The sequence below is a fragment of the Saccopteryx leptura genome, chromosome 4 (assembly GCF_036850995.1).
Source record: "Saccopteryx leptura isolate mSacLep1 chromosome 4, mSacLep1_pri_phased_curated, whole genome shotgun sequence".
NCBI lineage: Eukaryota > Metazoa > Chordata > Mammalia > Chiroptera > Emballonuridae > Saccopteryx > Saccopteryx leptura.
Window position 1 is genome coordinate 90576242 of NC_089506.1, and position 24153 is coordinate 90600394.

Consider the following 24153-nt stretch of genomic DNA (forward strand, 5'->3'; position numbering starts at 1 on the left):
TTTTCCATAAATGTACCTATTACATAACTGGCTCCAAATATTTAATTTTTGAGGAGGATTACTCCATTACTCCTTAAGCTAAACCTTTATGTACAAAAATAAAAGGCAAATACTTAATAATAATGCAGCATTTCAACAAGAATGTGAAATTACCTGTCTTCTGCTTCTGAGATTTACTAAATTCACATTCATATTAAGAGGTTGAACAGTGACAGCTGCCTCTCTCAACTGTCTTTCTATTCCTCTAGTACAAGTGAAATAACTAATACTATATGAAATAAACATTCAATCTGTACCATTTTATCTTTAATCTGAGACATTAATAAGATTACCAAATGGTAAGATATACTTTATTTCAAGATTCAAAATTCATATGATATAAAGACTTTTTCTTTATCGAAGGAACCTTTTAGAGATTATATAAAGTATTCTCAAATAGAGTAAATGACATCAGTTTTTTCCAAAAGTGATACATTTGAAATCCATGTATTTGCAAATCACATGAATTTATTTATGGCCAGCAATAAATTATGAGAGTCCAGGTTTAACATGCAATAGGAAGAACTGACAAGTATGATATGTATTTACTGAGCACTCAGCAGACGACAAGCATTAACTCATTAATCCTCATAATTATAATATGGGTTAGGTGTTACAATTAGCGCTACTTAACAAATGAGCAAACTGAGGCAGTGAGCAGTTAATGTGCTCAAGTGACTGTGGCTCAAGAGAGTGGGACTTCAGAGCCCATGCTCTTTAACCAACCACGCAGCTTCCCAAGAAGTAGGTATAAATCTAACTGAAGATCGAAAGTACATAGTAAGGTTTTCATAACTATTCATTTTCTCAGTAATTCTTCAGGATAATTAAATTTTGTGATGTAATTCTAGTTAATTAATTCTAATTATTAATTCTAATATAAAATTTCAACTTCAAAATCACATAATTAATCTGTTTCAAACACAAATTGATTCAAGCTTCCAATTCTGTACTCTGGCAACACTTTCATAATGCTGCCCTCTTGCTGAACTATTAGTTCATATACACTGGGAACTTAAGACAAAAAGAAACCGGTGCTACAGGGCAATAACAGGCAGGCAAAAACAGCAAGCATGTTGAATACAACAACAAAAATCAGTCAAACATTATTTTCCACTTTGAAAGTACATGTCTTAGATACATAAAAATCTACAATCATACACTTTTAAAATATAATTTTGCCTAAAGCATTAAAGCATTATCAGTAATTATAAACAATTCAATTTCCACATGAAAATTTTTGAGATAAGGTAAAACATTTTAAAAGACCACCAACAGTCCAATTCAATTTTAGTGTTCATGAACATATGCTGAGACAGGAATATTGCCAACTGTATCAAGCAACGTTAGCTAATACAACAATGGCACACATAAGTCTCATAACACCAACTGTAAACTAATATTAGTTGATGTTAGTTCATAACTAAAAGTATGTTACGATATATTAAAAAGGTATTATCCCATAAAAAGTATGACCATTCATTGGTGTGCCATACTTGGTGTTACCAGCATGATTAAACAAAGGTTTGCAATCTCCTCTTACAAGCAAATATAATAAATTCATACATACTACTTATTTTTATAGAATAACATGGAATCAGGGAAAAAGGGCTTTGCAAGCTGAAATGTCCTTTACAGACATAAGATTATCACTAAATATAATTTTCTTAAGTAGAATATCAAAAGTAAATTATCAAAAATTATAAAAGGCCAAAAAGTGCCTCATTCATTCATACCAATGTATGCAGCTTTACCATAATTGGAACATTACCACTGAGTGAAAACTTTAAAATGTGTCGAGGTAGAACAGAACTACTTCATGAATCGGCCATGGATCCCTGCCAGTCCTCAAACTCTTCGTTATTGGGATAAGCACAGAAACTGAGGTTCACGTTTAGGAACTTTTAGAGTAATCTGACATTACTGCAAGATTTTATAGTTTACAAAAGTTTTCATCTGTGAAGAATTAGAAATTTTAAAAACTGACACTTTGAGAATCCCTGAGCTAGAACACATTCCTCAGTACCCCTTTTCAGGGAGATTTGAGACTATGTTCTCGAAAACCAAGGACATGATGGGGATCTCTCACCTATTAGGGACATAACTCTGGCTCTCTGCTGTCCTTTCCTCACCGACTAGCTGACACTCAGATGTGGCAGCTACTGGCCTATAAGGGTGAAGAGAATGACAGTGTTCCAGAGTAGTGCTTCCAGAACGTGAATGTGCACAGGAATCACTGGGGGAATCCTGTTAAAATGCAGGTGCTGATTTAGTAGGCCTATGGTGGAGGGTGGAAATAAACTACCAGGATGTTGGTCTGAAGCCCACACTTAGTGTAGCAGGGGTTATAAGACACCAAAACAGTAAGATGGAAGGAACCTGAGTCCCTAAATAACAGCCCAAAGCAGATTTCACCACCACTCTGGCTTGTTTTGTGACAAAGGATAAAAGTCTATACTCTTTAGATCTCTGTAATGTGGGGGTCTCAGTTACATCAACCTTGCCTTCAACCTAATTAATACAGAGCAATTTTTTAAATAGTAGAGGAATGATCATTGGGTCAGTGTGTACATTTCCATTAAAATAATATCAATGTAATGTTTATTCACATAAGCATAAACTAGTGAAAACTTTCATGTCCTACTGCCAGACTCCAGTTTGCACATAGTGATTTCTGTCATGTATCCTTCAAATATTAAGTCTCTTCTCATTACCCTGTGCCTATTAAAGTGTATACCACAACACTGAACTATCTTTTTATGATGTTAAATCAAAATCTCAATTTTTCAAAAATTTATTAATAGATTTTAGAGGTACAGAGAGGGGAAGGGGGAAGAGAGGAAGGGGGAGGAAGGGAGGAAGGGAGAGGAAGAGAGAGGGAGAGGAAGGGAGGAAGGGAGAGGAAGAGGGAGGGAGGGAGGGAGGGAAATAGAGGGAGAGAGGGAGGGAGGAAGAGAAGGAAGGAGGAAAAGGGGAAAGGGGAGAGGGAGAAAGGGGAGAGGGGCAGAGGGGGAAAGAGAGAGAGAAGCACTCATTTGTTATTCCACTTAAGTTGTGCACTCATTGGTAACTTCCCATATGTGCTCTGACCAGGGATTGAGCCCACAAGCTTGGTGTTTCCAGATAATAATCTTACTGACAGCTAATCAGCCAGGGCCAAAATTTCAATTTTTTTAAACTTTCAATTTGTTAAGACACTACATCTAATTATATGATGATGTATTTCAATTGTGAACTATCACTGCAAAATAAATGTCATTATAAACAGTAAAAGAAAAATGCACATGAAGTCAACGACAGGTATTTTTGTGTACCAAAGAACAGCTAGATTACCAACAACTAAATGTTATTGTGAGTGATCATTTTACATCAACAACGATGTAAACACAGACACAAAAGTGGGCACTAGAATTTCATGGTATTGGTATATCAATTATGTATTTAGTACATGTACACAAAATACCTTTTCTTTATCAGTTCTTAATTATCAAAGAAATACCTAATTAATATATGCTTATAACAATTTATGATGGTATGTAACTAATTATATAAACAGGGAAAAATAATAAATACAAAGCAAATAACCACAACCAGAAAAATCAGTCAAAAAATTTATTAGCAGTAATAAAATAAGAAAAAAGGTACGTCCTGATCCTGAAAACTTCAATATATAGCAACCAAAGAGGATTCTGTTGAGGTCTCCCTACTAACCTTACCCCATCCCTCCCCAAGAAGTGCAACTTAGGCCTGACCAGGCGGTGACACAGGTTCAAGACCCCAAAGTCGCCAGTTTGCGCACAAGCTCATCTGGTTTGAGCAAGGCTCACCAGCTTGAGCCCAAGGTTGCTGGCTCGAGCAAGGGGTCACTAGGTCGGCTGTAGCTCCCCAGTCAAGGCACATATGAGAAAGCAATCAATGAACAATTAAAGTGCCGCAGTGAAGAACTGATGCTTCTCATCTCTCTTCCTTCCTGTCTGTCTGTCCCTATCTGTCCTTCTCTCTGACTCTCTGTCTCTGTCACCAAAAAAAAGAAGTGCAATTGAGGAAAAAAGTCAAATTAACACAATCCTGGAGAAATATCAGTATAACTTACAAATTAGAGTGAAAAATATAGAGGGAATCATCAGGCAACCTGGACAAAAAAAAGATCACAGCAAATTCCCTAGGAATAGAAGTCTCTGCCTGTCAACTTACACTCTCAGCTCAAGCAGAAAGGAGCAGTAAACCTGCCTGCCATTCTGAGCAAGGTGAACTAAGGAAGGACACAGAGCAGAAGCTATTTCAAAGCATTTCACATGCTTTGTGTCCTAACTAGTAACGTATATATGGTCATTACATAATTGCAAGTTAACAAAAAAGCAGCCTGTCCTTGGTAGGATTCTCGGGTAAAACCCCAGTGGGCTGGAACCCTGAGCCAGCTTGCTAGACTTTGTAAAGCACCACATTGCCTACTTTTTTTTTTTTTTTTGCCTCATCAAAGGCCCTAAAATGAACAACAATCTCAACATCTTAACACCTTCCTGACCAGGGACTCTGAGCTAACAAGCAATTCTAAAATATCAAAAAGAAAGTTTCATTTTAGCATATCATAAAATATCAAATGTGTAAAGTCATAGGATAAACATACTAATTTAACAAACTTCTGAAAATAGTTTCTATTAACACTGCTTTGAGACAGAACATTTCAAAGCCCCTACAGAAATAGTTGTTCCAAGCAAAAATATTTTATCAACATATTTCAAAATTCACTCTAACTAAATACAAATACATACTTGTGAGTGCATGTTTGTGTTCCGTTACAAGTAAATATCAATAAATGGATAAAGCTTTGCATAACTGGTTATTTCCTACATTTTTGCACAGATTTACATATTTTCATAAAAACTATTCCTTTGTAACTTCACAATATTCTTTTCAGAAATAAACTTCTACTCTACAAAAAGCTTGAAAAAATTTCATGTTCCTTGAGAAGACAAAAACAATACTAAAATGAAAATACTGACACTAAGATGACGCTAATATTCATTCCACAAGCATTTAAGTGTCTACTGTGTACCTCACACCCTGCTAAATCCAAGGAATACTATAAAAATAGGAAAAGACTTTATCTTTACCTTAAAGGAGCTTACAAAATAACAAGGCATCCATCAAATTATTTTAACTAATTTGAAAAACCACATATTCATTTATTACTCTGAATCCAAAAATAGAACATATTTAGGGCAAAAGGAAAAATTATTTTATTAACTTTAGCATGATTACTCATCATCCTTTTGGACACTTAAATTTATATATGCTCCTATTTCTCTCTCAAAACAAAACTTAATTTCAAAATCCATTATAAAATTTTGGCTTTATTTTCCAAGCTTTTCCATCAATACTTATGTTTAATGTTTCACATTAGGTATTTTACAAAATCTATCTTTATTAATTTTCAAACTTTTCAAGGTCCTGCTTAGAATTTAGTAAAATAAAAAATTTTTCTCATCATTTAATAGGTCTTTTTTTTTTCATTTACTGTGTTTACATAGATTCTAGTGTTGCCTTGATTACATCCCCCCCCCATTCCCCTCAACATATCTCTTGCCCCACTCCTGACAGTGCCCTCCCCCCTTCCCTTCCGGTTTAATTTCGTTCCTCAGTTCGCATTGTTCCTTGGATTCCTCAAATATTTATCTTAACGTCTTCAGTTTATATCCATGAGAGAATGTCTTCTGAAAAGCTGCTAAATTTAGTGGGGTTTGGGGGGATTTGGAAGAAAGTAAAACAATGGATCTTCAGATTTACTGTTTTGCCTGACCAGGCCATGGCACTTGGATAGAGCATCGTCCTGGGACGCTAAAGATATAGGTTCGAAACTCCAAGGTTGCCAGCTTGAGCGTGGGATCATAGACATGACATGGTCATGGCTTGAAGACCAAGGTCACTGGCTTAAGCAAGGGGTCACTGGCTCTGCTGGAATCCCCCCTCCATCAAGGGACATATGAGAAAGCAATCAATGAACAACTAAGGTGCCACAACAAAGAATTGATGCTTCTCATCTCTCTCTCTTCCTGTCTGCCTCTCTCTCTCTCTCTCTTAAAAAAAAGTTTAAAGTAAAACAAATACTGTTTTAAAAACTGCTCTGAATCTCTAATATCAGCAAGCCAAAACACTACTACTGACCCAGTCAAATAATCTTGGCACAGAACTCTTAAAGACATGTCCATTTTCTCTTTATAGAAAAATTTATGGTTTTCATAATGCACTCGAAAGCTTTTTCCCTTCTTTGGCAGCTCCTTAAAGGCTAATACTCCATTTAAAATGCTGAAATTCAGCTCTGGCCAGTGGCTCAGTGGATGGAGCGTCAGTCCAGCTTATGGATATCCCAGGTTCAATATTGGGTCAAGGCACACAGAAGAAGCAACCATCTGCTTCTCCATCCTCTCCCTCTCCCCCTTCTTTCCCTCTTCCCCTCTCACCAGTTGAGCCCCATGGCCCTGGGCACTGAGGATTGCTCCTCTGTGCTAAAAATAGCTCAGTATTTGAACATGGACCCCAGATGGGGTTGCCAGGTAGATCCTAGGCTGAGCACAAGCAGGACAATGTCTCACTATCTCCCCTCCTTTCACATTTTAAAAAAAAAAGCTGAAATTCCTCAGAGCTTAAACCTAGCCTCTTCTACTCAGTTTTCTTATCTGTCTTTAGATCACAGATCAGTGACAAGAGAAGTATAATGCAAGCCACATACGTAATTTAAACTTTTCTAGTAACCACATTGTAAAAAGTAAAGAAAGACAGGTAAAATTAATTTTATATTTTATTACAATATATTGAAAACATTATTTCAATATGAAAAAATAGAAAATTTATGAAAGATGTTTACATTTCCCTCTGTATTAAGTCTTTCAAACTCCAGTGTGTATTTCACATTTATGGCACATCTAAATTTGGACTACACACATTTGCAGTGTTCAGTAGACACGTGTGGCTAATGTCTACCAAACTGGACAGTGCAGCCATAATTGAGTTCATCTGTGCACTGCTTCAATCATCAGCTATATTCACATGACTCCAAATTTATATCTCCAGTTTTCTCTTCTGAGTACAAGATTAGTATTTACTAATGCCTAACTGGCATCTTACTTTAGAAGACTCAAAGGCACCTCATACTCAAATAATGTTCAACTTGAATTCATGATCCATCCCTCAAAAATGTGGCCCTCTTCTAATGTCCAGGGGTCGGCAAACTCATTAGTCCACAGAGCCAAATACCAACAGTACGACGATTGAAATTTCTTTTGAGAGCCAAATTTTTTAAACTTAAACTATATAGGTAGGTACATTCCTTATCGAGGTAGCGCCCACACGTGGTATTTTGTGGAAGAGCCACACTCAAGGGGCCAAAGAGCCACATGTGGTTTGTGAGTTGCAGTTTACCAATCTCTGTAATAGTCCCTATCTAACCAATTCAGATATACAAGCCAAAAACCTAGAAATCTACCCCTTGATATTTCCTTTTCTCTCTATCCAGCAAGAAGTTCTATCCATTTTCTCTCCTAAATATTTCAACTCAGTGTACTGCTCTCCATCACAATCCACTCCATCCATCTGCTCCTGCCTACCTCCAATCCATTTTGTTCAATGCAAGCATCCCTCAAAACAATTAAGTCATCCCTACTTCCACCTCCCCATTTCCTGATAAAACTTTTCAACTGGTTTCAATTGCCTCCAGAATAAAAACAAAATTTACTAAGGCCTGAGCTACATGCTCTAGCTCAGGGGTGCCCAAATTACAGCCCGGCCCACGGGACGCATGCGGCCCCCGGAGGCCATTTATCTGGCCCCGCCGCACTTGCACTTCCAGAAGGGGCACCTCTTTCATTGGTGGTCAGTGAGAGGAGCATAGTTCCCATTGAAATACTGGTCAGTTTGTTGATTTAAATTTACTTGTTCTTTATTTTAAATATTGTATTTGTTCCCGTTTTGTTTTTTTACTTTAAAATAAGATATGTGCAGTGTGCATAGGGATTTGTTCATAGTTTTTTTTATAGTCCGGCCCTCCAATGGTCTGAGGGACAGTGAACTGGCCCCCTGTGTAAAAAGTTTGGGGACCCCTGCTCTAGCTCCTGCGTCTCTCCCAGCCCCATCTCATTACACTGCCTTTCTGTCCTGCCCACCTCCCATTATGGCCCTTCAGATCTCTGTACCCACCTTTGCATGACCTTTGCACATGCTGCTTTCCCCTTACTTAGGTTATTTAATTCCCACTTGTCCTCCAGATTTCGGGAAGCATTCTCTGACGACCAGGAAGACACCAAATTTCCCTCTTTATAAGTTCTTTACAGAACAATATCCCTTCTCCTCTCTAGTATATTTTATAGATGCAATATATGTTTAAATATGTAATTAATAGCTTTTCCCCCATAAGATCATATCCAATTGTACTAAAGAAAGTGCCTGCCATAAAAAGATGTTATTTGTTGAATGAGTGAACCAATGAATCTGCCTTGTTTTTTCCCTAGACAAAGACCAGAGAGCATATTATGCGATCACATATTCAAAATACTCTGCTTATATACATCATGAGTTCTGGAAAGCCTTCCAGACTTCCCATGTCTGAGTTAACTACTTTCAACAACACCTTGCAAGGAAAAGACCAGTGTATAACATATATAAATTCTGTTCGTCTTGTACATCATCCCAACAACAAACAAGTGCTTTGTGCATAACAGTATGTATTTACTATGTGTATTTCAGTACAGACATTATTGTTCAGGGTTACAAATTTCTCTGGACTATATAACTGACTATTGTTGTAAAGACTATTATACCTTCAGTAGCACTATACTAAAGAAAGTGTCTATTACCAGATGTCTTGTTGGGTAGCTATGATTTACCCAACAAGATGAGAAATGAGGGTAGGTATTTGTACTTGAAAGGCTGTAAAACTGTAATATGTGTGAGAAGTGCTCACGTGTGCAGACTCCGACCCATTGAGTGGGTGTTACAGGGTTACAGTACTAAGGCACCATACGAAAGCTCTGTCCAGCCCTGTAGTACACAATATGGCTCTTCCTTTGTTCTCTACTTACCACTGTGCTTCTTTCCTGCCATCGCTATCTTTGATTTGACACCACTGTCAATACTTTGACTATCACAAAACATTTTTGCTCCCTTTCTATGATTTTTTGTCATTCTATGACTTCACAAATGTTTCTCAATTTTACATAAAGATTTTTCTGTATCTGGGAATGTAGTCTGCTTCTTCTAAAAATTATCTGGAGGTAAACAGTTCCTCAGTTACTCCTAATCCTACACATTTGAAAAAGTCAGAATTTCTAGAGATGTTACTTACTTATAGCAGAATAAGTCAAAATGCCCATGTTGTATTGTCAAAAGGAGAAAACATAAGCCAAAAAAGTAATATGGTTGAATTTTTATGATTTTTGAAATGTTACTATGCAGTTTTTACTCGATTTAGCAAATGCTGCTGTGTGAGAGGAAAAAATTATTTTCAACTTGCTGAGGTAGCAAGTTTCTTTTTATACCCCCTTTATGCTCCGGGCAGTCGAGTCTACAGGCACTTGAACTGGATTTAGAGGTTATTCACCCCCAAAAATTACTGCAAACAGCAGTGATTTGAAAACTTACAAAATTTAATAGACTATCCAGTAATTTTTAGCAGTTTACAATATCCATAGAAGCAGTCAGGCAATACATAACATATTTTGAGACAGAAGTTCAAGAAGCCTTATTACCTTTGAACATTAGAATTTTACAAACAATATAAACCAAAGAGGTAGTTACAAAACTTCATTAAAGAAGCAAGAAATATTTCAAAATAAAAGAATGTCTCTAATAAGCTCCCCTGAAAACTAAGTATTGTATAAAGCAATTAGTTTCTTCTAGTGTTCTTTGTCATGATCTATTATTCTATTTTATTCAAAAAGTATCTTAATGGTTCTGAGCCTTTCCAAAAGAGTGTTTCAACGGTACATTTATATCAAAGCAATAGTGATAAAGTAGTTTGTAATTCTAGATAATAATCCTATACTTCATATACAATCCTGTAAAGAACTACCAATATTCTCTGCAAATATACCTATGCCTAAGAGTTATACTGAAACACCCTTTGCATAAACTCGTACTGTATGACTGTTACCAATAGTGTATTATGTGAAGGTATAGTAGTTATAATGATGCTGCAAAGGTTGTTTCTTATTTGAAGATTGAAATCATTCACCAGCAATGTCCTGGGGAATAGGTGTGTCTCTCAGAAAACTGGAACCAAACAAACAAGAAAGGCACAGGAGTGGAATGCAGAACAGGAATCTGACCTTTTTGGTTGTGATCATTAACGTGTCTGGGAGGAAGCTTCTATGTGACGGGATGTGAAAAAGAAGCTCCCCATCTGTGGGTAGGTTACAAGCCAGGAATTGGAAATTCCAGCGAAAAGTCCTGAAGTTGTTCCACTTCTTTGGAGTAGCTATCTCAAGGCAATATGAAGAATAACAGAGCAGGCCCCTCAAGACAAGAGAGCAATAATCACTTTAAAATCCATAATGTCATGTGCTTCTTATTTTCCCTAACCCGTGGTTGTTCTCTAGTACTAAGTGATAAAGATTTTTATAAGCTGTAGCCTTTCCTAGTATTTCAAAGGTGAAACAAAGGAAATGAAGGTTGGTATACACCTGGGCCAGAGGATATTAGTATGGTGATAGCACCCATATTCAAAGAGAAAATGCCCAAAAGGGGAGGTGAAATTCAAAGGGGACAAAGTAAGGAGAACTTTGTGCTCAGCATCTCTTGCCCTGCTAATGTCAGCCTCTCCACCAAACATAAAAACAACCCCCCTCCCATCCCTGAGCACAACCTGGTTAAACCCTGGATGTTAGAAACCTGGAGTTCTAAACAAATATGTTCTTTCAGAATAAAATGGAAACACTATTTCCAAGGCTACATTTAGTGGCTTTAACTCAAAGCAATTGTATAAGACAAAAATATGCAACATAGTGTGTTACCTTTATATTCTTGGACTTCAAAAATTAACCAGATTTTCCAATCAAATTAATCAACAATTATGTGAGCCACCAAAAGATAAAGGTTTCACTGAATCTAACACTGTCACTCAACAGAACAAGCATCTTATCTTTCCCAATAAGGAAGTAAATTTACACATCACAAAGCGCTTTAAAACCCAGTTTTCTATTTTAAAATGTGCTGGTTTTTTGTCAACAATTTAGCCTGACCTGTGGTGGCGCAGTGGATAAGGCGTCAACCTGGAAACACTGAGGTTGCCGGTTCAAAACCCTGGCTTGCCTGGTCAAGGCACGTATGGGAGTTGATGCTTCCTGCTCCTCCCTCTTCTCTCTCTCTCTCTTTCTCTCTCTCTCCCCCCCCTCTAAAATAAATAAATAAATAAATAAATAAAAATTCAAAAAAAAAAAAAAACCAATTTAAATTAGAAGTGGTCACCACAGGTTGGTGGAAATGAATACTGAATGTTTATTCCAGACCTTTCAGCTCTATTCTTGGTTCTGCCACTTACAATTCTAAGCAAACTGTTGATCCTATCTGGGGAGTTTCCTCATCTGCACACTGATGGGTTAAGCTATACAATCATTAATTCTATGAAAAAAAAAATCTTTTCAAAAATACAAACAATTATGTTCCATTAATATCTTTTGTTAAGAAGAAAAAAACAGACCCTAAATGGAGTCACTGTGACAAGCCTCACCAAGACTTAAACCTAATCTAATTGCAGTTTCAGCCTCTCCTTCCTCCAAGAACTTTTCCCTTTACTAGACAGACGGGGTGCTGTCTGATTCATGAATCATTCAGTAAAACCAATTAGATTATTAAATTAACTTGGTTGAATCTTTGTTCTTCAACAATTTCTATTTTTAAAAAGTTTCAAAGGTTGATCTTTAAAAAAATTCAAAAGGTTAGTAGAATTTCCCTTAAGAGAAATCTCCAAAGAAAAAAATAAGAAGCAGAATGAAATAAATCTATTATGTAGACAAAGTGAGTCAAATCTCTCAGTTATTTCATGCATATAATTAAGCATTACAAAAAACCAATGTACCATTTAGTGCATTATTTAAACATAACTACTATACTGCAAAAGTCCCTAAAATTTTTAGGTTCAAATCAGCAAAACCTAGTGCTGTGTGTATGTGTGTGTGTGTGTGTGTTTGTGTGTTTCTTAGTGGCCAGTAGAACAGAAAGCCCTAGGTTTTACGGATTTAAATTTAAAAGGGGTGTGTGTGTGTGTGTGTGTGTGTGTGTGTATGTGTGTCTACCCGCCAAGGTGGCTATTGAAGCTGCATTTGAAATATTGGTTTTGTGGGGCTCTAATAAAGATAAAAGACTTAAGAGAAAAACATATTCAAAAATAAACTGGAAAAAATAGATTGGTCTATATAAATCACCTGGGCTCCCTGAAGATCACATTTCCAGAAATAAGCTTTTCAGCACTTAATTTTTCCCAAACCTACTTTTTAGGTGAAACTGATAAAACAGAATTAATTATAGTTTAGGTGTTTTAGTATCTATTTCTTTTCAGGTCCTACAAATAATTGAGTGAATAGACCAAGTACAAAGAAAATGGTTTTGTCCATGACAATAACAGAGAACTCCAAGAATTAGAGCATGTCTGACCAAAGAGTTGGTCAGAAATTCTCCCTCCAGTACTCTTGTCTGCCTACACCTTCGAGAATTTGTATTGTAAGATCTACTACAATACAGGCCAGCTGAAAGCATAGGAGATCCTTGTCTTTGGCACAAGTCTCGTCTGTTCAAGACCCATCAGAAATTACATGACATTCCCCCAACAGCTAGAAAGATTTATCAGACCCACAGGTTACTCCTCCCTTTATGAGCAAAAGTCATAAAAGCAACCCCGTTTGGTGGAAGTAAAACCTATAAACAGATCATCTGTAATACAAAGTGGCACATGTTACAATATAATACTGCTGGGGATTTATAACAAAATAACAAAGGGAGGCACTCTACCTAGGCTTGGTTAGAGACCTTGGCTAGGGAATTCTGGTTGGCATGGGCAATTTGTATCAGACTTTTTTGAGAACCTACAATGTAATGTGCTCTCTGGCACCACAGATACCCAGAACAATAAGATGTGGCTCTCCAATCTTAAGGAGTCCAAAGAATCCAGTATGTGTTTAGAACCAAAATAATGAGACTAGCGTTTCTAAAGAAAGTGAGGTCATGTTGGAAAACAGTAAAAGACTGTATTTGAACATGAAATCATAAAACTAGCTTAAAGAACTAAGGTTTGATCAAATGAAAACTGGGGGACAACTTAAATGGAAGAGTGATCAAAATTATCCAAGACAACCTTTCGAGGTAAAGAAACTGAAGAAAGTGATTCCAGTTAAAAGAACAAAAATAATGAGGTGAGTTTTAAACTTTTTTTTTTTTTTTTGTATTTTTTTGAAGCTGGAAACGGGGAGGCAGTCAGTCAGACTCCCTCATGCGCCCCACCGGGATCCACCCGGCACGCCCACCAGGGGTGTCTGCCCATCTGGGGTGTCGCTCTGTCTAAACCAGAGCCATTCCAGCGCCTGAGGCAGAGGCCATAGAGCCATCCTCAGCGCCCGCGCCAACTTTGCTCCAATGGAGCCTTGGCTGCGGGAGGGGAAGAGAGAGACAGAGAGGAAGGAGAGGGGGAGGGGTGGAGAAGCAGATGGGCGCCTCTCCTGTGTGCCCTGGCCGGGAATCGAACCCGGGACTTCTGCACGCCAGGCCGACGCTCTACCACTGAGCCAACCGGCCAGGGCCAGTTTTAAACTTTCTAGTACTTTATGTTAATGGTGCTTTACACAAAAAGTGTAGGTACAATAACACATAATATATAGTTGAAAGCACCAGATTTGGAACTGGCTCTCCTGAGATCACCAGTCACTACTACCACTTTCTAACTGTGTCATTTTCCTAAGGAGTTCTGTGTGAACTATTCCCCGGTCGGTGTCCACCTACAGCATGGGATGCCTGTAGAGCCAGGAGTAGCTTCTTCAAAACACGTGTGTTATTATATTATTCTAATTAAAAACTTTATCCAGATTATCAAATCCACACCTTTTAGGCACTTGAACCGTCCATTTATCCGGCCCCATACTTTCTGTTCTCAGTCCTGCTTGGACAGCCTCCCACTTCCACGAGGCATATGTTTCTAGTGTCGGCTCTGCAAACCTGTAAGCACGTCCCTGCGTCTGTGCCTTGTCACCAGCATCTCCGTCGTCTAAAACGCCTTCTCATCATCTTCCAAAGCCCACTTCTCCAGGACATTACCTCTCCTTCCCTCCAATTCCAAGCACCTCTGCCTGCTCCTCGGGACAACTATCACTATTTTCGGTTTTTGTGTTTGTCCTTCGCTAATGCCCCCTGCCTCCTCTTTGCACGAGGGCTGCGAACTCCGGGAGCAGGGGCACATTTCCTCCCCGTCCCCACCCTGCGTCTCCGGACGCGCCGAGGCAGGCCTGGAAAAGCGTCAGCCTGATGTCTACAGCCGTAATGGCCGCAGTTCCAGAAACCGCCTCGTTTCGGATAGTGTTTTATTGCTTTCAGATCCTAAAAAATCTTGACAGGAAACGTCTGTAAAAATCGGAACACGTCCATCCCTTCAAGAAAAGTTCTACGGAGCACCCAGACGCGCTGACAGGCGGACCTGCTCGGCTTCAGAAGTTGCGCGTGTGCGGCGGCCCCGAGCCGCCCGCCCGCCCGCCCGCGGCTCCGCACTCGGACTCCCGGGGAAGGAAAGGCTCCCGGGCAGCAGCAGGGGCCGCGCGCCCCGCCGCCCTCCACTCCCCGCGGGCCGCGACCCTCCGCCGCACCCGGCTCCCCAGCCTCCCCTCCCCGCCCCTCGTCCGGCCGCAGCTCCCCCACGGGAGAGGCGCGAACGGCGCTGCAGGGCCGCCCCGCGGGCCACTCGGGCCTGGGCCGCCCTGCCCGCGGCTTCTGCCCGGCCCGCCGCCCGCCGCCCGGGCCCAGGCCGCGCCGCCGCCCCGAGGGGAGCCGCGGGACTCGGCCGGCTCCGCGTGGCGCCGGGGGCGGAGCCGGCCCCTGGGGCCTGGGGAGAGCCGAGGGCGGGCGGCGGCCTCCGCCTACCCCGACACGCGCCCCACCGCCCCTAACCCCAGCCCTCCTCGGGGCCCCGGTCCGCGCCCGCGGCCGGCCGCACTCCCCACTTACCAACCCGCCTGGGACAACGCCGCGCCGGGCACCTCGGCCATGGTGGCTGCTTAGGCCGGGGGGTAGGGGCCAGGGGGCTGGGGTGGGGGTAGGGGGGTGCCTCCTACTTGAGACCAAAAAGAAAAAAAAAAAGAAAGAAAGAAAGAAAAGAAAAAGAAAGAAAGAAAGAAAGAAAAAAACTCCTCCGGTCGGCTCTGCAACTGGGCATGCTCAGTGCGGCCGGCGCTTCCGCGTGCGGGTTCCGCTCGCCGCGTTTTCCGAGCGGCCACAGGGGCCGGCCTGGCCTGGGGCTGGGAGCCTGCGGCCGGGCGGCGGGTAGCAGCCCGGGATGGGCTGCGGCCGCAGGTAGGAGGCCGGTGTGTCAGCCGGGACCACGAGGCTTTACACCAAAGGCTGGTTGTTTTCTGCTGTGGGTCACTTTTTCTGAGTGGCACGCCTGGGACACTAGCTGGGGAGCTCTTGGAAGAGCAGAAAGGACCGTGCGCGTTTCTGGCGCCGACAGACGGTGGTCAGCTCAGAGAGCGGGGAGCGGCCGCGCCCAGACGGACCGCGGGCTGCCCGGGGCGCTGCCCCCGGCAATCGGGAAGGCCGTGATTCCTGCAGTCAGGCTCAGGAGGGCTGTTCCCAAGCCCACGCGGCCCAGGAAAGAAGTTTACTTTCTCATAGAGACTGGCTCCTTCCTTGCTGTTGGACGCAGAGAAAAAGCCAGTCGGTTTTTTCTTTTTCAGTTCCTACAGGCAAATCGGATAGTCCAGGTCGGGCACCACAATGAAAGTGAGTGGCCAACCCAAAAACACCTGCACTTTAGGGACGTAGGGAAATTGGACAGTTGAGCAGTGCTTGTTTTTTCTTGTCGCTTTCCTACTACGCCCAATCGTGTCCCAGCGCAGGCTTGTGACGTTAACATAGGGACAGCCAGGCCTGGCTACCAACCCTCGCTGTGGGTGCCCTTAAGCTCTCAGACGGGCTGAAGCAGCACAAGGGCGGGTCCCCGGGTGGGCATGCGCAGCGGCGTCGAGGAGCGGTGCGGAGTAAGCTCTAATGTGATTGGGAGGGGCAAGATCACGCCAGCCTATCAGAAGGCACGCGGCTCAGCAGACGCTCCCTAAAAATTTGCTCTACCCTACACGGTCTTGCACCTCTGCGGGGTCCTGGAAAAAGGCTCTAGTGGCAGTGGCTCTGGGTGACGAGGCTCAGGGTGAGATTGTTAAGAATTTACGGTAAATTCCTTCACGTCGGTGGTTTCATTGGAAGCGGACACCATAAACATTTAGGGCAGACTGCGGGACTGGGGAAGAAATTGTTAGAGAATGGGATTAATTGCCCTGTGTGGAGCTAAAATCCCTTAATACAAAATTTTTTTATTTTAATTCGGCTATGTCGTCCCGGCTTCCGAAAAGTCAGAGTTCTAATATTCCGATGCTTCACTGAGTTCTGCTTCTACTGCAGTACGTTCCCAAGCACTTTCAGAAGCAGTAATAACCCCATCCTATTCCCTACAATTTGCAGTAGTGTACAGTGTATATACAAGGCCATATAGATACAGCAAGTATATTTCCGTTTTACAGGCATCAGTCATAGCCAGAAATCAGGAAGAGATTTACCATTTTGAAGTAACTAGGTGACTCAAAATTAAATTGCTAATAATATTTATTGGTTGTGGAATAGTATGTTCTCTTACCAATTATTTACATTTTGCAATTAACGTATCTTGTTAACTATGAAAATGATAGTTTCTGATCATCAAGAATTATTCACTGGTTAAATATGAAGTCTTCACACATTTGTTCACAGATGCAGTAAGAAATTACCATTGCTTGGTGCTTACAATTAGTTTAATAAAATGCTTCACTAAACACTAAATTTCCTTGCTTTAAAGAATGAGTTGAGCAATGGAGAAATTTCAGCCAATATAAGAGCATCAAAAAAAAATTACAATAATTAATTGAATAAAAAATTGGATAAAGAAAATGCATGAGTGCAGAGAGCCACTAAAAATAAAGGAGGGAGAATGAAAATTTTTTTTTCAGAGGAATAGTACAGGTTAAGTGTAGAACAAACAATAGAATTAGAAAACCACTATTTTCCAATCAATCACAAACAATTCAGGCAGAGTTATCAGAGAATGATAAAAACCGCTGGATGAAAACTTGTAGGAGTACAGGATCTTCACACAGTTGCTAAGTGTTAAGCCATAACTTATAAAATAGAAAACGTACATTTACCAAAAAAAAAAAAAAATTGCTTTTTCAGTAAGTGATCAAAGTTAGATGCTAATGATGGGACAATCTGATACATGTTTAATGATGTTATGCTGTTAGAAATATGCATCGTCTAAGAACTATTCTTGCCAAAACTGTTTAGCTTAATTTTAATCAAGTTTCTAGCCTGTGATTCCCAACTAGGGGATGGATTCCCACCCTACTAACCATGCTATAACAACCCCCCCCCAACACTTTATCAATATCTGGAGACAGTTTTGTTTGTCATAATGGGAAAGGGGGGCAGCAAGAGAGGGGCATGGATAGATAGAGGCTGGGGATGCTGCTAAACATCTTAAAATACACAGGACAACCTCTCCACAACAAGAATTATCTAGCGCAAAATATCAATAGTGCCAAAGTTAAGAAGGCCTGGTCTAGATATAAGCACAAATTTAAAGGCTATATAGGGGATGTTAAAACAAGTTAAACACAGGGGAAAAGCAGATAATTCCGGAATGTGGTGTGTTCTACAAGAAACCTGGCCTGGCCTGGCCTGTTTAAATGAGCCATTGTAATTTTTTAAAGAAAAGTAGAATTCTTCCAGATTTAAAAGACAAGAGATATGACAACAAAATACAAATCTCAATCTTAAAGAGTGGTAATAATTGTCCTTAATCTTGAAAATTTTATGCCAAAGCATTTATGCCTAAAGAGTTGTATCTGTAATTTATTATCGAATGATTCAGTATATATCTATGTCAACGTCTATCCATATAGCTATATTTACATAACAGATATATACACGTGTATATACAGGAGGGCAAAAATAGGTTTACAGTTTATATGGAAATAATAAAATAATTTTAAAAAGCATATTAAAAAAACCTTCATGTACTCATAACTGTAAACCTACATTTGCCCAACCCTGTATGTATCTGTGTGTGTGTGTGTGTGTGTGTGTGTGTGTGTGTGTGTGTGTGTGTATGAATGAAAGAAGAGCAGAGAGGGTAAATGTGACAAAATGTTAAGAATGGGTGATTCTAATTGGAGGATCCAGGTTCTCATTTTATATCTAAATATATACACAGGGTAGAGCAAAGTAGGTTTATAGTTCATATGGAAAATAATACAATGATTAATAGATAATAGTACAAGAATAAAATTTCACGTATTCAGAACTGTGTATATGTGTGTATATATAATTTTTAAACTTTTTCCTGTTTGAAATTTTTCAAAAGTTGAAAAAAAATGTGTAGATTATACTAATTTCTTTCACATCAAAATATTTTTATTGGCATCATGTTCTGTATACATAAGTTAGTGCCAAAGAAAAAATGGTAGCAACCAATTGGATGAAAAAGTGGATTTCCATTTTTAATAAGACAAATCATTGATTTACAGAAAATGTAAAGTTTTGCAATGAGCTGAAAGTTGGGGGAAATAGATGAGAAAAGAGCTTTTGGCACGAGAGGTCAAAAAGGCAGAGTTAAATTGATTTGGAGTCAATGGCATAAATTAACTGAAGAGAGGCTGAGAATCCATTCACCTCTCTTGTTCATTATTTCAGTGAGGGAAAAAGTTCTCAGACTAAAGAAGGATAGAAGACTGGATAGGTAGGAACAGAAACCACAACAAAGTATGAAGTTGTAAGAGTACCTAGCCCCTCTGAGGCACAATAATTGTTTGTCCTTCGGCCAGTACAGAAATAATCTGTGAATGGCACATGAGCCAATTCCATGCAGCACTGAAGAACTGCTGAGCTCATCAGGAAATATTCTAGAAGCCTGAAACAGACAAAATATTTTTGGTTTTATGAAAGGGAAAAAAAGTCTTTTCAACTATGGTTCTGGGACAACTGGATATCCACATACAAAATAAAGTTGGACCCCTTCATTACATCATATATAAGAACTCAATATTGATTATTTTAAATGTAAGAGCTAAAAATATAATATACCTAGGAGAAAATACAGAAGTATATCTTCATGACACTAGGTTAGGCAATAGATAACAATATCCAAGCACAATAGAAAAATTAAAAATTAGATAAATTGGGCCTGACCAGGCGGTGTTACAGTGAATAGAGCTGAGAACCCAGGTTTGAAGCCCCAAGGTTGCCGGCTTGAGCTGGTTCATCTGGTTTAAGCAAGGCAAACCAACTTGAGCCCAAGGTCGCTAGCTTGAGCAAGGGGTCACTGGGTCTGCTGTAGCAAGGCACATATGAGAAAGCAATCAGTGAACAACTATGGTGCCACAGCGAAGAATTGATGCTTCTCATCTCTCTCCCTTCCTGTCTGTCTGTCCCTATCTGTCCCTCTCTGTCTCTGTCACACAAAAAAAAAATTTGATAAGTTGAACTATCAAAATTTTAAAAATTTGTGTTTCTAAGAATACCAACAAGACAGTGAAAAGAGAACTGAACAGGAGAAAATAAAGGTTGTATATATAAAAAACTCTTACAACTCAATAATAAAAATTAACTCAGTTAGCCTGACCAGGCAGTGGCGCAGTGGATGGAACATTGGCCTGGGACACTGAGGACCCAGTAAGAAACCCCAAGGTCGCCGGCTTGAGCGCAGGCTCATCCGGTTTGAGTGCTGGCTCACCAGTTTGAGTGTGGGATAATAGACATGATCCCAAGGTCACTGGCTTGAGCAAGGAGTCACTGTCTCAGCTGGGACCCCCCAACACCCATCAAGGCACATATGAAAAAGCAATCAATGACCAACTAAAGAGCCACAATTATGAATTGATGCTTCACATCTCCCTTTCTTATCTGTCCCTGTCTGTCCATCTCTCCCTCTCTTGCTAAAAAAATTAAAGTAAAGTCAAATAAAACTCAGTTAATAAATGGGTAAAGCATTGGAACAGATATTTCTCCAAAAAAATGATAGAAATGCGCAATAAATAAAAGATGCTGAACATCATTAGTCATTAGCGAGTGCAAATCAAAAACACAATAAGATACTTCACACCCACTAGAATGACTATAGTTATAAGGATGGGCAATGACGTGTTGGTGAGGATGTAGACAAATTGGAATCTTCATAATTCCTGGTGGGAATATAAAATCTTGTAACTACTTTGGAAAATAGTTTGGCAGGTCCTCAAAAGTTAAACATAAAATTGCCATATGACTCATCTATTCTCCTAGCTATATACCAAAGACAAAAACATGGTCACACAAAAATGTACATGGAGACCAACTTCCACCTCTTAGAACCAAAGTGGATTACAAACTAATTTTAAGGACCATCATCTGGAAAAACCAACTTTGGACTAAACTAAGAGGACTCTTCAACCAAGGAACACTGAAGAAGCCACACTGAGACTGGTAGGAAAAGCAGAAATGCAGAGAGGGCTGCCCAGCTCCACAGAGCGAACGGCAGCTGGGAAAGACTCATGTGGTGAGAACTGAGTTTAGCAGAGAGGGGAGGGTCCTGAGCTCCAGGAACAAAGCCCCAGCCTGCAGCCCCAGAGCCTAAAAAAGGCATATGGACAGTATTTAGCTGGAAGCAAGACAGGATACTGTTTGTGAGACAGAAACTGATTTCTCAGACCCAGGATTCTTCTTAATGGGACAGTGCAGAAAACCTCTCTCACATCCACTCATGCAGGGCTCTGGGAGAAGAGGAGAGAAGAGACGACCGGAGTAACAGGAAGAGAGTGTAATCTAGGAGGCACAGGGAGAAACATTTTGAGAGATAGCAACCCTAACCCTGGGACGAGTCCCTTCCCAAATCTGAAGGAAATATTTCCCCTGGAACTGGCAATACAAGCAAAGGGAAGCAGGACACCAGCCAAACAAGCTCTCCTGCGGCACTCAGAGCAGAGTCACATAGAAGGAGGGAGCTTTCGGGACTATAGTATTGAGTGTTACGGTCTGAGGTACAGCGCCCCCACCCACATGGCTGAGGGTTTGCCTGAGGGCGGGCGGCGGTGGGACGCAGAAGTGCGGTTCTGTCGAAAAAGGCAGAAGCCAGCTGGCCATCACTGAGGCCCAGGTGTAGCTCAGTCTTCCCGGCTGGGGAGGAGGGGACACCGAAAGTGGTCAAGCCCAGCTGTGGGCTACCTCTAATCCAGCCTGCGAGGGAAGTGCAGGAGATCCAGAAGGGACAGAGACCCACACTTGAGCAAGGATGCAGGAGCACAGCCTTGACACACCCACAAAACTGAAGCTTATGGCCTGACTTGGGAGCCGGCTCCTCATGAGGAGTAGAGCCAAAAGCCCAGAACAGATGGAGTACCGCTACTGAGCGTGGGCACGCAGTCCCACCTGGCCTATGGAGCCAAGGCTTGCAGCCATCCCACGAGCAGGCTCCTCCTGCAGGGGCGGGGCAAAAGCCCAGAATCAGGCAGAAACCCGCAGCTGAGCAAAGGTGCTCACCCCTGCCCTCAGGGCTAAGCATAATGCCACCTGTGGGGGCGGGACAAGGACAAGGCCACCGAGGCTTGTACACCCAAGCACGTGATCACAGCCACTCCTGTGAAGGAGAGGCAGAAACCACAGCAACAACCCCAGTGGGCAGGCACCGACAATGCCCATACCCGAATGCCCTAGGCAGCAACAGCAGAGGGTGGGGCAGGCCTGAAGACAGACCACACCTAGGAAACACATAGGCCACACCCAGTGGACTCCAGTGGCCAAAATCATCTTTTACACAGATAAAATAAGAAGGCAGAGAATTGCAACACAAATGAATCAAGAGAAATCCCCAGAAAAGGACCTGAATAAGTGACATATAACCAAATTACCAGATGCAGAGTTTAAAATAACAATTGTTAGGATGCTCAAAGATATTAGAACAACAATAGATGGTCATTATGAACACCTAAATAAAGAGATAGCAAATATAAAAAAGACATTGAAATAAAAAAAGAATCAGTCAGAAATGACAAATACAATATCAGAAAATTAGAACACAATGGAAGGAATTAAAAGCAGGATTGATGAAGCTGAGAATCGAATCAGAGAGTTAGAGGATAAGATAAATAAAGGCACACAAAGAGCAGAAAAAAGAAAAGAGACTCAAAAAGTCTAAAGAAACTCTAAGAGAGCTCTGTGACAACATGAAGAGAAATAACATCCGCATCTAAGGGGTTCCTGAAGAAGAAGAGAAAGAACAAGGGATAGAGAATTTGTTCAAACATATCATAGCTGAAAACTTCCCTCAATTGATGCAGGAAAACATCTCACATGTTCAAGAAACACAGAGAACTCTATTAAAGAGAAACCCAAAGAAATCTATACCAAGACACATCATAATTAAAATACCAAAGCTAAGTGATAAAGAGAAAATATTAAAGCTGCTAGAGAAAAAAAGACTATCAGCTACAAAGGAACCCCCATACGGATGACTTCCGACTTCTCAACAGAAACACTTGAGGCCAGAAGGGAATGGCAAGAAATATTCAAGGTAATGCAGAACAAAAGCCTACAACCAACACTATTTTATCCAGCAAGGCTATCGTTTAAAATTGAAGGAAAATAAAAGCTTTCCAGAAAGAAAAAAAAAAAACTCAAGGAATTCACTACAACCAAACCAACGCTGCAAGAAATCCTAAGGGGCCTGTTGTAAACAGATCAAAGGAGAAAATGAATATAGCAAAAGAGGAATACAGTTTTAAGAATAAAATGGCAATAGACAACTACATGTCAATGATAACCTTAAATGTAAATGGATTAAATGATCCGATCAAAAGACATAGAGTAGCTGCATGGATTAGAAAACAGGAGGCCCTGGCCAGTTGGCTCAGCGGTAGAGCGTCAGCCTGGCGTACGGGGGAACCGGGTTCGATTCCCGGCCAGGGCACATAGGAGAAGTGCCCATCTGCTTCTCCACCCCCCCTCCTTCCTCTCTGTCTCTCTCTTCCCCTCCTGCAGCCAAGGCTCCATTGGAGCAAAGATGGCCCGGGCGCTGAGGATGGCTCCTTGGCCTCTGCCCCAGGTGCTAGAGTGGCTCTGGTTGCAGCAAAGTGACGCCCCGGAGGGGCAGAGCATCACCCCCTGGTAGGCAGAGCGTCGCCCCTGGTGGGCGTGCCAGGTGGATCCCGGTCGGGCGCATGCGGGAGTCTGTCTTACTGTCTCTCCCCATTTCCAGCTTCAGAAAAATACAAAAAAAAAAAAAAAAAGAAAGAAAAGAGGACACAGGCCCTGGCCGGTTGGCTCAGTGGTAGAGCATCGGCCTTGTGTGCAGTAGTCCCGGGTTCAATTCCTGGCCAGGGCACACAGGAGAAGTGCCCATCTGCTTCTCCACCCTTCCCCTTCTCCTTCCTCTCTGTCTCTCTCTTCCCCTCCTGCAGCCAAGGCTCCATTGGAGCAAAATTGGCCGGGACAATGAGGATGGCTCTGTGGCCTCTGCCTCAGGAGCTAGAATGGCTCTGGTTGCAATAGAGCGACTCCACAGATGGGCAGAGCATCGCCCCCTGGTGGGCGTGCCAGGTGGATCCTGGTAGGACACATGCAGGAGTCTGTCTGACTGCCTCCCTGTTTCCAACTTTAGAAAAATACAAAAAAAAAAAAATTAAAAAAAAAAAGAAAAAGAAAACAGGACCCATACATATGCTGTCTAAAGAGATACACCTTAAAACAAAAGATGCCCATAGACTGAAGATAAAAGGATAAAAAAATATTTCACGCAAATGGAAATGAAAAAAAAGCTGGGGTAGCAATACTTATAGCAGACAAAATGGACTTTAAAACAAAGGCTATAGTAAG

The 24153-nt window shown here is 41.1% G+C and overlaps 1 protein-coding gene and 1 non-coding gene across 4 annotated transcripts in view; one reads left to right on the forward strand and one right to left on the reverse strand.

The window, feature by feature from the left end:
• Window positions 1–15978, reverse strand: part of TDRD3 (tudor domain containing 3) — a 221667-nt gene extending 205689 nt beyond the window's left edge. For 2 of the 3 annotated variants that reach the window (XM_066380800.1, XM_066380801.1), the window contains exon 1: window positions 15232–15968. In XM_066380800.1, coding sequence (XP_066236897.1) covers window positions 15232–15272 — 41 coding nt within the window. In that variant the 5' untranslated portion in view covers window positions 15273–15968. Of the gene's footprint in view, window positions 1–15231 lie in introns of all 3 variants that reach the window. The other variant, XM_066380802.1, reaches the window with a different exon arrangement.
• A 7608-nt stretch (window positions 15979–23586) lies between these two features.
• TRNAT-UGU (transfer RNA threonine (anticodon UGU)) lies at window positions 23587–23662 on the forward strand. Its single transcript has one exon. It is a non-coding gene; the product is annotated as a tRNA-Thr (tRNA).
• Window positions 23663–24153: the final 491 nt, after the last annotated feature.